Genomic DNA, 11,572 nt, shown 5'->3' with positions numbered 1-11,572 from the left:
GTGAGAGAGCTGTTAATTGTCATCAGAGCTGTTTGATAACAACTTGCCTCAGCTCTAATGAGCCCGGATAGAGAGTCTCCAAGGACTGGGAGGGGTTAATGTGAATTTATTTAATACAAGCATGCTTCTAATATTAGGCTCTCCCTTAAGTCTGTCTCCGCTGAGGTTCAGAAACATTGATGCCTGAAGGTTTGAGTTAATTATTAAAACATTAAACGTGTGTGTGTGTGTGTGTGTGTGTGTGTGTTCATTTTAAATCATTACAGGACTTGCGATACTTCAAGTCAGAGAAGACATCACGGGGTGTGCTTCAGGAGGGATGGAGGGACACCCAGGATCCCATCATGTGCTCGTACAAACTGGTCACCGTCAAGTTTGAGGTGTGGGGTCTGCAGACACGTGTGGAGCAGTTTGTACATAAGGTGAGAGCTCAGCCACGGGATGAATGCTCATTGTAATGAAGTAACGTATCACCCAGCGCAACAGTGTGGCTCATTGATGAGATTTTAATTAGTTTTTGGACAAAAATGAATGAGTAAGCTGTATCAGGCTTTGGCCACACAGGCAGTGCTTGTTAGTAGGATCAGTTCTGGTTCTGGTCTTGTCTTTTGATTTGTGATCATCAGAAAAACTTGAGAATATCACCAGAGATATCCTGTAATCAAATTTTTGTTTGTGCTGCCCTGAATGTCTCAAAGAATGCATCTTTTTTATGTCTAGTTTAATGGAAAAAGACAATAATCATAACAATAAACAAAACATATATTTAGCAGCATACATGATCAGTCACAACTTGTGACTAGTTCAACATGTTTGGTTCATCTCTTGGTTGCCAATTGGATATATTATGAAATTGAAATAGGTGATTATTTCATATCTTTTCATTGTTGTTTAATACCATCATGTCACTGTGGTGGATTACTGTTGCCACTGAGCTAAAAATCTCATTTAAACTCCAAAGACTAGATAAGTCCAAAGTCTGAATCTTGAATATTTTGATGTTAAACTTGAATAAAAACTTTTTTCTGACTGTCACGGTGTTATCTTACAGGTGATTCGGGATGTGCTGCTGCTGGGACACAGGCAGGCATTTGCCTGGGTGGATGAGTGGATTGGTAGGTCTACACACTCCTGCTAATTTACAGCCATTGGCACATTTCAGTCTGTCAGTCATCAACTATTTAATCTCACCAAGTTATCATGACTACATTGTCTACACAATAGCATTTGTATAGAACATCTTCATTTTATGAATCCAATAAAACCTTTCACAGAGGTTTTATATGCACATATATTTACAACCCTTCTTGAAGTGTTACATTTCTCATATTTTATATATTATATACTTGTATAAATCACTATTGTGTGATTACTGTTCATTGACCAATCAGTGTGCATGTACAGTCACTCCACCTGCACCATTGTATCTAACCCTGTCATCGCCAGCCCTGCTCATTCTCCTACAGCATGGATCTTCCTCTTGGTGTGACCACTAACCCACTAACAACACTACTCTAGTTTCCAGTGTTTATCTTAAACGAAGCCTGTATGATAAAAAATAACTTTTAAACAGCACCCTTTCATGTTTCATGTCAGAGAAATTGATATATTTATTCATTCAAGCAGACAAAGTCATTTAACTGTTACACTATTATTGACTCTACTTGTCACTATTTTTCACATTGAAGCCAAATATAGCAAGGCAAAATGCCTGGGTTTGCATTCACTCACATTTGCGTGAATTGGCTGAAATTATATAAAGGAATAATTGGAAATTTACATCAGTGCGTAATGCACTTACTGAAACATGAAAGCTGCCTCTGTCTGTTTCACTGACAGTCTGGTTGCACAAGAGTCGTCCCTGTTTGCACCCATAAGTAGCTGCAACACATCCACTGACTCTCGAATGTTGAGCTTTTTCCGTAGCTGTAGGGCGTACAGATAACAAGTTCATTATCTTTGCCGTGAAACGTATTCCTCTCCTTTTCTCTCCTACCTTTATACCACTTCTCTCTCAATCTTTATACATGAGAACCCTTCCAGGTGTTGCTTTCTTGTGCTGCCAATAATCCAACCTTTTCTTTGGGTCTGGATTATTCGTGCTTTTGCTTAATCTTGAAACGTCCCTGAACTCATCCTTCCTTACCCTCCTTCTTCCTGGTGTGGCTTGGATTAGTCTAGCTGTCTCCTGTAGACGCTGGGAGTGGGTCATGGGAAGCTAGCACTTTGGCGTCTAAAGCTTTAACTTGAAAAAAGTTCTAATCATCCATTAAAAGCACTATACTCACCCACGGAATGCACCTTTGCCACCTAACCCTGTCCTTCCCCACTTGTCACTCAATTGGAGTGCCATTATAGAGGAGTTACCAACATTTCGACCCTCGTTCCATCCCTCCCCCCCCCCCCTTCTTCCAGATATGACTTTGGATGACGTGCGGAATTACGAGAGAAAAATGCATGAGAAAACCAACATCAAAGTTTGCCATGAGCAGCAAGAGCATTCCACAACAAACCCATCTTCACTGGATGACATACAGATCCATGACAAAGCGAGCGTATGTGTCTTCTTCATTGTTTCTTTACCTCATTGCCACTCTCTATCTCATGTTTGAACCATTGATGACTTTCCCCTGAGGCAGTCACAGTTGCATATAACTGTCTACACTTCCATTCATTCTGTGCTACAATGAATGAAACTATGCAAACATGAATTGATGAGCTGTTGAAATGTGTCAGGAATATGATTCAAATTGCTGTATTGTACTTGCTTAACCTGCCTGGTTTGAAAAAATCTAGACGCAACACAAATGAACAGTATAAACATCTTGATTATTAAAAAAACATGAAGTGAGCTGACAAAAATATTATTTATGGTTTATAAATGTCTTCCTTTTAGCATTGCACTGACCATTTTTTTTCTTGGTATACCCGTGGCTCCATTAATGACAGGTTATGGCGAGCTACAGTTCCAGCCTTCTAACCCTCTAAGTTTTCTACAGAGGTTATAAGTTTTATCCACTTTCCAATATCTTCCTCTCATTGCTCTCAACCAATCTCTCTCCAATCCAGACATGACAATGGATGAGGTGAGAGAGTTTGAGCGCGCAATCCAGGAGGCCACCAACCAGAAGATTGGGATGTTTCCACCATCGATCTCCATCAGCGAGACGCCCCTGTCCTCCTGTGCCCTCACCGGCCCTGCCAGCGCCCCCTCCACCCCCATGTGCACTGATGCGCCTGAGTCCCTCTCTGTCCCCAAGGACCGTCCCCGCAAAAAGTCCGCTCCAGAAACCCTTACCCTACCCGACCCAGTCCCAAGTGGCGCATCCCAGAGCTCTGCTCTGAGCCCACTACCTGTTTCAAATCACCTCCAATCATCCGCACCACCCTCCTCCAACTGTAATCTTGCTGAGATGGGAGAACAGTAGAGGGACCTTGGAATGTCTTCCCCCGCCCTTTGCTTTACTTATTTCCCCCTACCCCGATGTCTTAGTAGCCCAATGAGACTAGTCTAACCTCCAAACACCAGTGCCCAGACGTTCAAGTTCTCTAGCCATATCCAATGATATAGTCCTGCCATAATTCTGGACACACAACAATAACTCTTCATCAGTGTCATTGATACCACCCAGGCAGCTGTAGGCTCAGCCACCCTGACGTGGCTTACTTCCTCTTCCTGTGAGTTTAGCCCACCACATATCTCATCTATTATAACAACCACCTGTGATGTCTTATCAAGACAAAGAGCATCAATATTTATTTTTGTTGAGCAGCAGTCCCTTATGTTACATGACTAATAAATTCTCAGTGTTTCCTTAGTTATGTTTTCTTCAATCAGAGGAGCTGATTGCTTTAGGCTATTGAACTATGAAGTAGTTGCCTTAGCACCACAAAGCCAGTGGTGTTTATTAGTTTTGACAGTGTGCGCAAATTAATGACTGATGAGTATCGCCCTGTTTTTCAGTCTGTAAAATGGCTTTATGTATTAAATTTAGAAATTAAATCAAAGACACAAACTAGAGTAGCACAGTAGATCTAATATGTTAGAGTAAAACACACCAGAAAGCCAAGTACTCTCATAAAAGAACCACCTAAAACTGTTTTCCTGAGCCATCCAGGCTGGCCTGCAGATCAAATTGCACCCATCCTTTCACTCCCGAACTCCAATTACACAACAGATGCAAGATCAGTACAATCAGAGAATTTACACCTCAGGTCTCCCCTACTCTACCGGGCTCACACTTTGGAAAGGCAGGGATGTTACGGTTCCTTTCTCTCCCTGCTTGTTGCCAAACAGCCACATTTTATACCTCCACAGATATTAGAATACAACAACTATTGTATGTACTCTACCAGTCTACTTAACCCTTGGAATGTTTACACATCAGAAACCTTGGAACATTTGCCTATTAGGGGTAATATTTTAGGTTAAGCTGTTGTTATATCGGCACTTGCGATATTAGCATGACAGTGTAATGATACTCAAACTGAATTTGTTTATTACTGCATATATCTTATTCAAGTTGACTGAGAGGTCAGTATAACAATTAAAAATGTTGCCTGAAACTAATGCTGGACATCTCATGTTACATAAATGTGACTCAATTTATCAAATCAGCACATCACTTTAATATCATATGTAGGAAAAAAGGCCATTTTGGGGAGTTCTTAAAGCATTGACTGGTCTTTTTGCACAGTGGAGGTAATTAAAGCTCAAAGCTTGATTTGAGGAGAAGGGCACGTCCATCAAGCTGACTTGAGTATGTGCTTTGTTAGCTGCATAGCAGAAATGCTGATAATTTTTACGTTGCCAGAGCTGGTTGGTAATACTGAGCCAGTGCTTTGGTGGGCACGGAAAATGATTTTGAAACCGAAACATCCTTTGCAGTGGCCCATTATTCGTGCTGGGCTTGTACTGCTAGTTGCCATTTAAAACCCAACGGCAGAAACAATTATATGAGGACAGCAAGTTATTCTTTGATGGAAAATTCCCCCCTTTCCATACAATGCTATTATTATGAGAAAGGGTTTTTATATGCTGCATGGAATGTTCATAGCATATATACATATTATGTGAAGTATTATGTATATACAGTAAATGGATGGATTGGTACAGTATATTTGGTGATGCAACTGTATGAAAAAAGTGAATGCCAACTTTGGAAGCTCTGTACTAATTTTGTATAAAAGAAAAGCAGATTTTGAGTGAAACGTAAGCATGCCCAGAGAAAAACTCAACTTTCAAGAAAAAAAAAAACTCTTTCAACTCAGTGCCTCTGCATGCAACAATTGCATCGTCACCTACATGTATGTATACCAAAATATTTCAGCTATAGAAACACTCAATGTCATTGCATTTCTTTGCCTGTTTTCTATCTCTAACTAAGAATGAAAATGGGCCTATAGCCTCACATACAGTAGCTGACCTACAACATAATCAGATTAAATGAATCATATCAAACAGCATCATCAGACTTTCGAGTAACAGGGCTAACTTGTCATTATATTTCAGGAATTAGTCCATTTTTGTTCCCCAATTCATACCAATTACTTCTAACTTGACAGCGCAAATGCATTTTGCACTTTCCAGTCTTTGACACCTTATTTGACAATGAAGGAATGTGTTATATTACAGTCTTGTTTGGTTTGTTGGACCAAAGTCCTATAATACAGCATAGTGACTTCGAAGGGAGAGTCCTCAATGGTCTTGCCATAAAATATTGTTAATATTATGTACAGTTTCTCACTTGCTTTTGTTAAAAAATACAAAACAAACTGTAGCTATTTATCTGTAACTGTAGCTTTTGTCTTTTGCCTTTTGAGGATAAATATGTTATATACCAGATCTTGGCCCTCTTTGTTGATCTATTATGTATAGATTATACATACTTACAACTCTGGTATTGACCATTTCTCTTGTCAGGAACACAGAGATCCAGGGATATGTTTGATCTACCATGGGCTATTAAAAATAATGCAAACTATCCAATTGTGTAACATTAAGCTCTGCTCTGTTTAAAAGAGTAACATATTAGGTATTGTAAATACTGTTGTCAACGACTAATATAGTAGGTTTCTTACATTGAATCTGTTCCGAGACGCATTACTGATGTGGCATGAATGTGTTCAAAGATTTCAGATAGTCAGATAGAAGGATATTCTGTAGTGTTTGTGTGATAAAGATGACACACACTTCACAGACAATGAATTAAAGGTTTGTTTTAATCTAGGAGTAGGCTTAATATGTTTGTGTATCTATGAAGTCATTGTCATCTTTTGAGGATACTAAATTCAGTTAAGTTTACTCTTCTCAATCAAATATCAAGACTCCTCATTGTAGTGGTGCACTTTTGACTCCCCAGTTGCTTTCGTTGACCCTGCAGGGCAAAATTATTTGTACAAGTTGTAAAACAAAATGAAGCTTTTCTTTTTTAGTGGGGTGGCTGCTTTGACGTGTACTTGCCATGTTAATTGAGAGGTGATTGGCTTTTCTGTTTCTTTTTTTTTTGTAGTAAACCTGCTGTACTATGATTTTGTGGTTGCTGTATTGTTTGAAGGAAAATCGAAATTAGTTAATCATTATTTCTTTGGATAAAAGGACCAAGCTTTTTACTTCTCTCCCCTCCTCCTGATGCAGTTAGCATTCGGCCAGGCTGTCGTGCTGTCTCCTGATAACTGGGACCTGTCTCACTAACCAGAATCACTGAGTTAGCTGGAAAACTGCGCTCAAGTCAGTCAAACAAGGAACAAATGCAGCATTGCAGTCTGTGTTGGAGAGAGAGAGAGAGGATGGTGTGGTTCTAGCTTTCTTCATTAATCCTGCTTTGTGAAACAGGCCACAGAAGTGCCATTCTTGTTCGGCTGCTGGAAGTCGCTCTGAGTTCTTCCACTTTAACTATTATTGTATTTGTTATATTTTTACTGCCCTTTGAGGTTCATTTGGTTCTTCGTTGTAATTATTGTTTTACCTTTTCTGAAATAGACAAATAAAGTTTACTAGCTATTACAACTGTGTTATTGTTGATTCTGTTCACCATGCATGTTTTACATAAGGGAAGGAATGGTTTTCTATGGAAACTTAGGCCCTTGTTAAGCCTGATGCTTTGCCCTTTTCACCTCCAGCTGATGATATTCTTCACTCATCATGGATCTTTTTGTTTTCAGGTGTATTTTTCTTTCCTGTCAATAAATGGCTAAAGTAAAATGTCAAGTCATTACAGTATGATGTTATAGTCAGTGCTGGAGGCTGTAATAATACGTTTTTTTTTAATGTAAAAATAGTAATTTTGCACAGCAAAAATATCCAATTACAAGTAAAAGCTGTGCATTGAAAATTGTACCTAAGCAGAAGTTCAAAAGTATCAGTGGCAACATGTACATAGAATATCAAGAATATAAATCAGTGGTAGAATAGCCCCTGTTAGAGAGGAATATTATATTGTGGGATTATTGTTATTGATGCATCGTTGTGTGATAATTTTAATGATGTAACTGGTGGGGGTTAAGCTAAATTTAATTGCTTTTTTATTGTTGGGTAGTTAAATATACAATGATGCATCAAATTTTAGCTGATCATATGCTATTTATGTAAAATCCGAATGTAACTTTAGCTGTCAAATGTACCAGTGGTTATAGTATGTCATACAGTATTTGCACAGCTATACTAGAGTATGACAGCAGAACCACTCCTGCTCTGTTGCTGTCACAGTGTTTTCATTTCAAAGTAATTTCTCTTGTTGATTTTTGAAAGAACTTCTCACAAACTTAAATTTAAGTAGACAAGGCAAGTTGAGAGGTACACCAAACTTACAGTTACGGAAAAAATAATGACTGTTGATTTGTAAGTGATGTTTGGATGATTTTTCCATTGAGTTCAATAAAGTATGAGTTTTCACCTTGCAGCCATTACAGAAACTTCAGCTTCAGGCACTTTTACATTAGCTTACTACTTTAATTTGTTTTACAACAAGAGTTTAAGAGATGCCTATGATAATGATTTCATTCAAGAAAATAAAAAATATGGTATTTCCTGTAAAGAATTGTAATTAATTTTAAACACACTTGATGAAAAATGTAAAAGATGCCGTGATTTTCTCAGAAGGCATTTGATCCATGTGGTACCATTTCCATTTATCTATTTTACTTACAAAGGAGAGAAACCACAACACTGATCCAGAGACAGTATGATAGGCTCAAAGTATACCATCTGGTGGATACAGTGTTGACTGCAGCTGAAGATACAGGGGTAGTTGTAGTTAAAGGGGCTGTTCTAGTTACAGATGTAGTTACAGGGGTAGTTGTAGTTACATGAGGTGTTGAATGTGGTACCATTAAAATCATAAAGCAGAACAAAACCTGGATAGTTTATTTAGGCAGTTATGAAAAGCATTTTAAAATCTGTAAGTCTGAAAATACACTTCAACACATTAGTATATGTACACCGTAAGCTGTTAATTTGCAGCCAATTTTCATCACTAATCTACTGTATTTATGTAACATGGTTTTGTACTGTAGTTAGCCATATATTGAGGGCTGGCCCATTTGAAGCAACAGTTTTATATTGCACACAGTATTTTTTGGATTGCAGAGAGATTGTTAGAGCTGAGTAAGAAGTATGATAATAAATTGGCATAGTCTTTTAATTCTAAAATTACTGTTTTGTCAGAGTTTGTTAGTTAAGTTAATTTTCCATTAGAAAAAAAGTCTAATAATTTAAAAAATGATAGTCTTCCAGTGTTGGCCAGTGAGTAGCTCCATTTTAGCAATTAGGGGTCCATTGCCTGCTTAAAGGCATTGTGACAGTAATTGGTGAGGAAAGGAACAGCATTTAACTTTGTTAGCATTTAACTTCCCATTGTTAGATTTTAGTTCAGGATTTTGAATGGATGGCCTTTTCTTCAGAAGCCCACTTCTTTTACCTCTAGGTTACTCTCACCAAGCATTTTTCTCATGGGATTCTTTATAGATTAAATACTTATTTCCTCTGTATTAGTTGCCTTGGTATTCAGCCCAATTGTTTGATCCAAGGTCAAGTTCCAGTTTGGTAAGATAAATCACTTATAACCATAATCTGGAAGGAGTTACACTTTATGTCTCAGGTGTTTTCACGTTTGGTAAGGGGCAGTCTCTGACATGCAATATAAGACTTTGTTTGTTGCCATGGTTTTGAGGAGACACTACTAACACTACACTGTTTCTAACAGTACAACATCAAATTGATTCATCAACATCAAAGATCATTGAGAATTTTATTTCATTTCAAAACTGACAGTGGCCTTTTTGGTATGAATCTTCCTCATATTAAAACACTTACCATGAGGCATAACTGAATATTATGAGAAATACCACATATTTAACGTTTCTGTACTTATTAACATTTATCTAATAAAACTGTATTCAAAATGGCCTTAGTACTGTGCTTTTACAATACAAGAACAACTGCTAAGGTATAAAAGGAGCAACTGTGAAATATAAAAGCTTACTGCTTGAAGTGCTATAGTTAAATTGCATCTCTTTACTGAACAAAATGTACACACACACACACAACATTCTATATTAACATTTTTAAAACATGTGCAAGTATTTTTTCTGTGACTTTTACAGACCTTTCTCACTTTATCATAGGCCTTGTGTTGAGTGTGTCTTTGAGTGTTTGTATATTGACATTTGTAGAATTCAGTCTTCAGTCTTTTGGGATAGTCTATGTTAAGGCAGTAAAGAAGACCCATCAGTGTTGCAAAGGCATTAACGACATCTCTTAGCTCGTGCAGAATGATGTGCTCCTCCAGTACAACAGCAACATCGACAAAAGCATATACTGTCCCTATGTTAAACTTAATTTACCACCCTATGTTGGGGAAGACACAATGGCAACAAAGGCAGCATTATGCATAACACGATTCTGCATAACACCAAATGACATGGTGCCAGTTTAACTAAATAGGAAAATCCTACTTTGAGACATCTAGATATTAGTTATTAGACAATAGATATTGCAATGTAATTTTTTGTTGGTCTAGTAGTAGGCTGTATCACTGTTCCCAAAACCGGACCAATGGAAATATAAATTGAAAACATGCCTAATTTTTTTAATTAGCATTGTGTGAACTTGTTTAGCAAGGGCTTGAATGTAACAGACATTCATTTATATATAAAAGTTCTGCACTGAAAGTTTAACAGTGAATGTTGAATAAGTTTTCATAAAAATTGTAAATTTATCACTACCTTTTTGTCGATGGTTGAGAAATTGTGATCAAAGGATTGGGTAAAAATCAGACTATCCTTACTTGTACATCAAGGAGCTGAAGCAGACTGCACAGATGCAGATGCACTCTGTACATTTCAAGCAGTCTTGGGACATACTTTTCAAGTCCATCAAAGAAAGACCAGAGGACATCAGTAGGAACCAGGCATATAAACTCTGCCCTAATCTGTAATGAGAAAAACAAATGACTTGTCAGTGGTTTCCAACATAAAATACCTATAAAATACATACATACACAAGCTGAGCCATGAGATATATCTATATGGTTTACATACTGTACATATCAGCATAGAACTACATTACAACATGGAACTACGTTACTCTATTAATAGTGTCCTTTAGGACCATGGAAAGTAAGGTAAGTGATTGGGTAGTGTAATAAAAGTTAAGATTTGCTTGGATTTTTCTCTGTAGGTCAGTATGACAGTACATATATAGGGAGTTGGATAATCCAAAAGGAAAATTAAGTGCAGCAGGTCAGTAGATAAGTGTATTAGGTTCAGCAAAGAGGTCGACATTGGGTTGGCTTTGGCTCTCAAAGGCCATAAAAATGTAAAATTCTGCAGTTGGGAAAATTGATTAAAATTTAAATTGCAAAAAGAAAAACAGACCAAATCAATAAACACAAAATACTGATATTGAAATGCTATCACTACACTGCTACCTACAGTAGCAAGCTGTTAACCGCTTGGATTTCGATGTGTGTCTATTCGCTGTCACAGTACCAGTGTTTGGAGCCATAGATATGCTTGGAGCAGCCAGAAAGACCATCATAGCAAGTGTGACAGTGAGGCTGCAGCTACCGGAGCAGCCCGTCTACCATCTGAGAGCAGGCTGAGCAGGCAGAAAGTGGGAGAGTTTCTGCCCAAAACAAACACAGAGAACCTGGGAGACATGAGAGCAGCTACTCACTAACAGCTAACGTTATGTGTGTTTACAGAGAGCAGGAAGGGGGACAGATGTCACTCTGCTCCATGACCATCTGCAGCAGCAGAGTCATAGCACAGACTAGCAGACACCTTCAATTTATAATTGTAGCATCTGTCGTCCAACTAATTATTGATAACACGCTCAGTATTTAAAAATTTTAAAGTTTTTAATTTGATGAACGTGGGCGCTGATATGTGAAAATGAACTAATAGGGTTTTATGTCTATAAAATAGCAAAACCACGGTGGGAAAGTAATGTAATCTGTGTATGCACAAACACCGTGTATGGCCGTATTCAGACCAAATCAGTTGGTGCGGTGTTCAGCCGCAGGGTCAAGCGGAGGTGTGAGGGGTGTGGGCGTGTTTATTTGTGCTCTAA

General features: G+C 38.0%; 1 protein-coding gene and 1 long non-coding RNA gene across 5 annotated transcripts in view; one reads left to right on the top strand and one right to left on the bottom strand.

The window, feature by feature from the left end:
• Positions 1-3,818, top strand: part of LOC121909949 (cytoplasmic phosphatidylinositol transfer protein 1-like) — a 78,591-nt gene extending 74,773 nt beyond the window's left edge. For 2 of the 3 annotated variants that reach the window (XM_042430825.1, XM_042430833.1), the window contains exons 7-9: positions 267-422; positions 1,052-1,115; positions 3,070-3,818. In XM_042430825.1, coding sequence (XP_042286759.1) covers positions 267-422; positions 1,052-1,115; positions 3,070-3,428 — 579 coding nt within the window. In that variant the 3' untranslated portion in view covers positions 3,429-3,818. Of the gene's footprint in view, positions 1-266; positions 423-1,051; positions 1,116-2,415; positions 2,556-3,069 lie in introns of all 3 variants that reach the window. The other variant, XM_042430841.1, reaches the window with a different exon arrangement.
• A 5,458-nt stretch (positions 3,819-9,276) lies between these two features.
• LOC121909966 lies at positions 9,277-11,145 on the bottom strand. Of its 2 annotated transcripts, none has more exons than XR_006099561.1 (3): positions 10,933-11,145; positions 10,287-10,430; positions 9,277-9,700 (listed from the first exon to the last, which is right to left on the bottom strand). It is a non-coding gene; the product is annotated as an uncharacterized LOC121909966 (long non-coding RNA). The 2 variants fall into 2 exon arrangements; XR_006099562.1 differs by having other exon boundaries at positions 10,990-11,145.
• Between the last annotated feature and the right edge of the window lie 427 nt (positions 11,146-11,572).

Source organism: Thunnus maccoyii, chromosome 2 (genome assembly GCF_910596095.1).
Source record: "Thunnus maccoyii chromosome 2, fThuMac1.1, whole genome shotgun sequence".
In the NCBI taxonomy this organism is placed as follows: domain Eukaryota; kingdom Metazoa; phylum Chordata; class Actinopteri; order Scombriformes; family Scombridae; genus Thunnus; species Thunnus maccoyii.
Note: the sequence above shows the minus strand (reverse complement) of the source record. Positions and strands in the feature narration are given on the sequence as shown.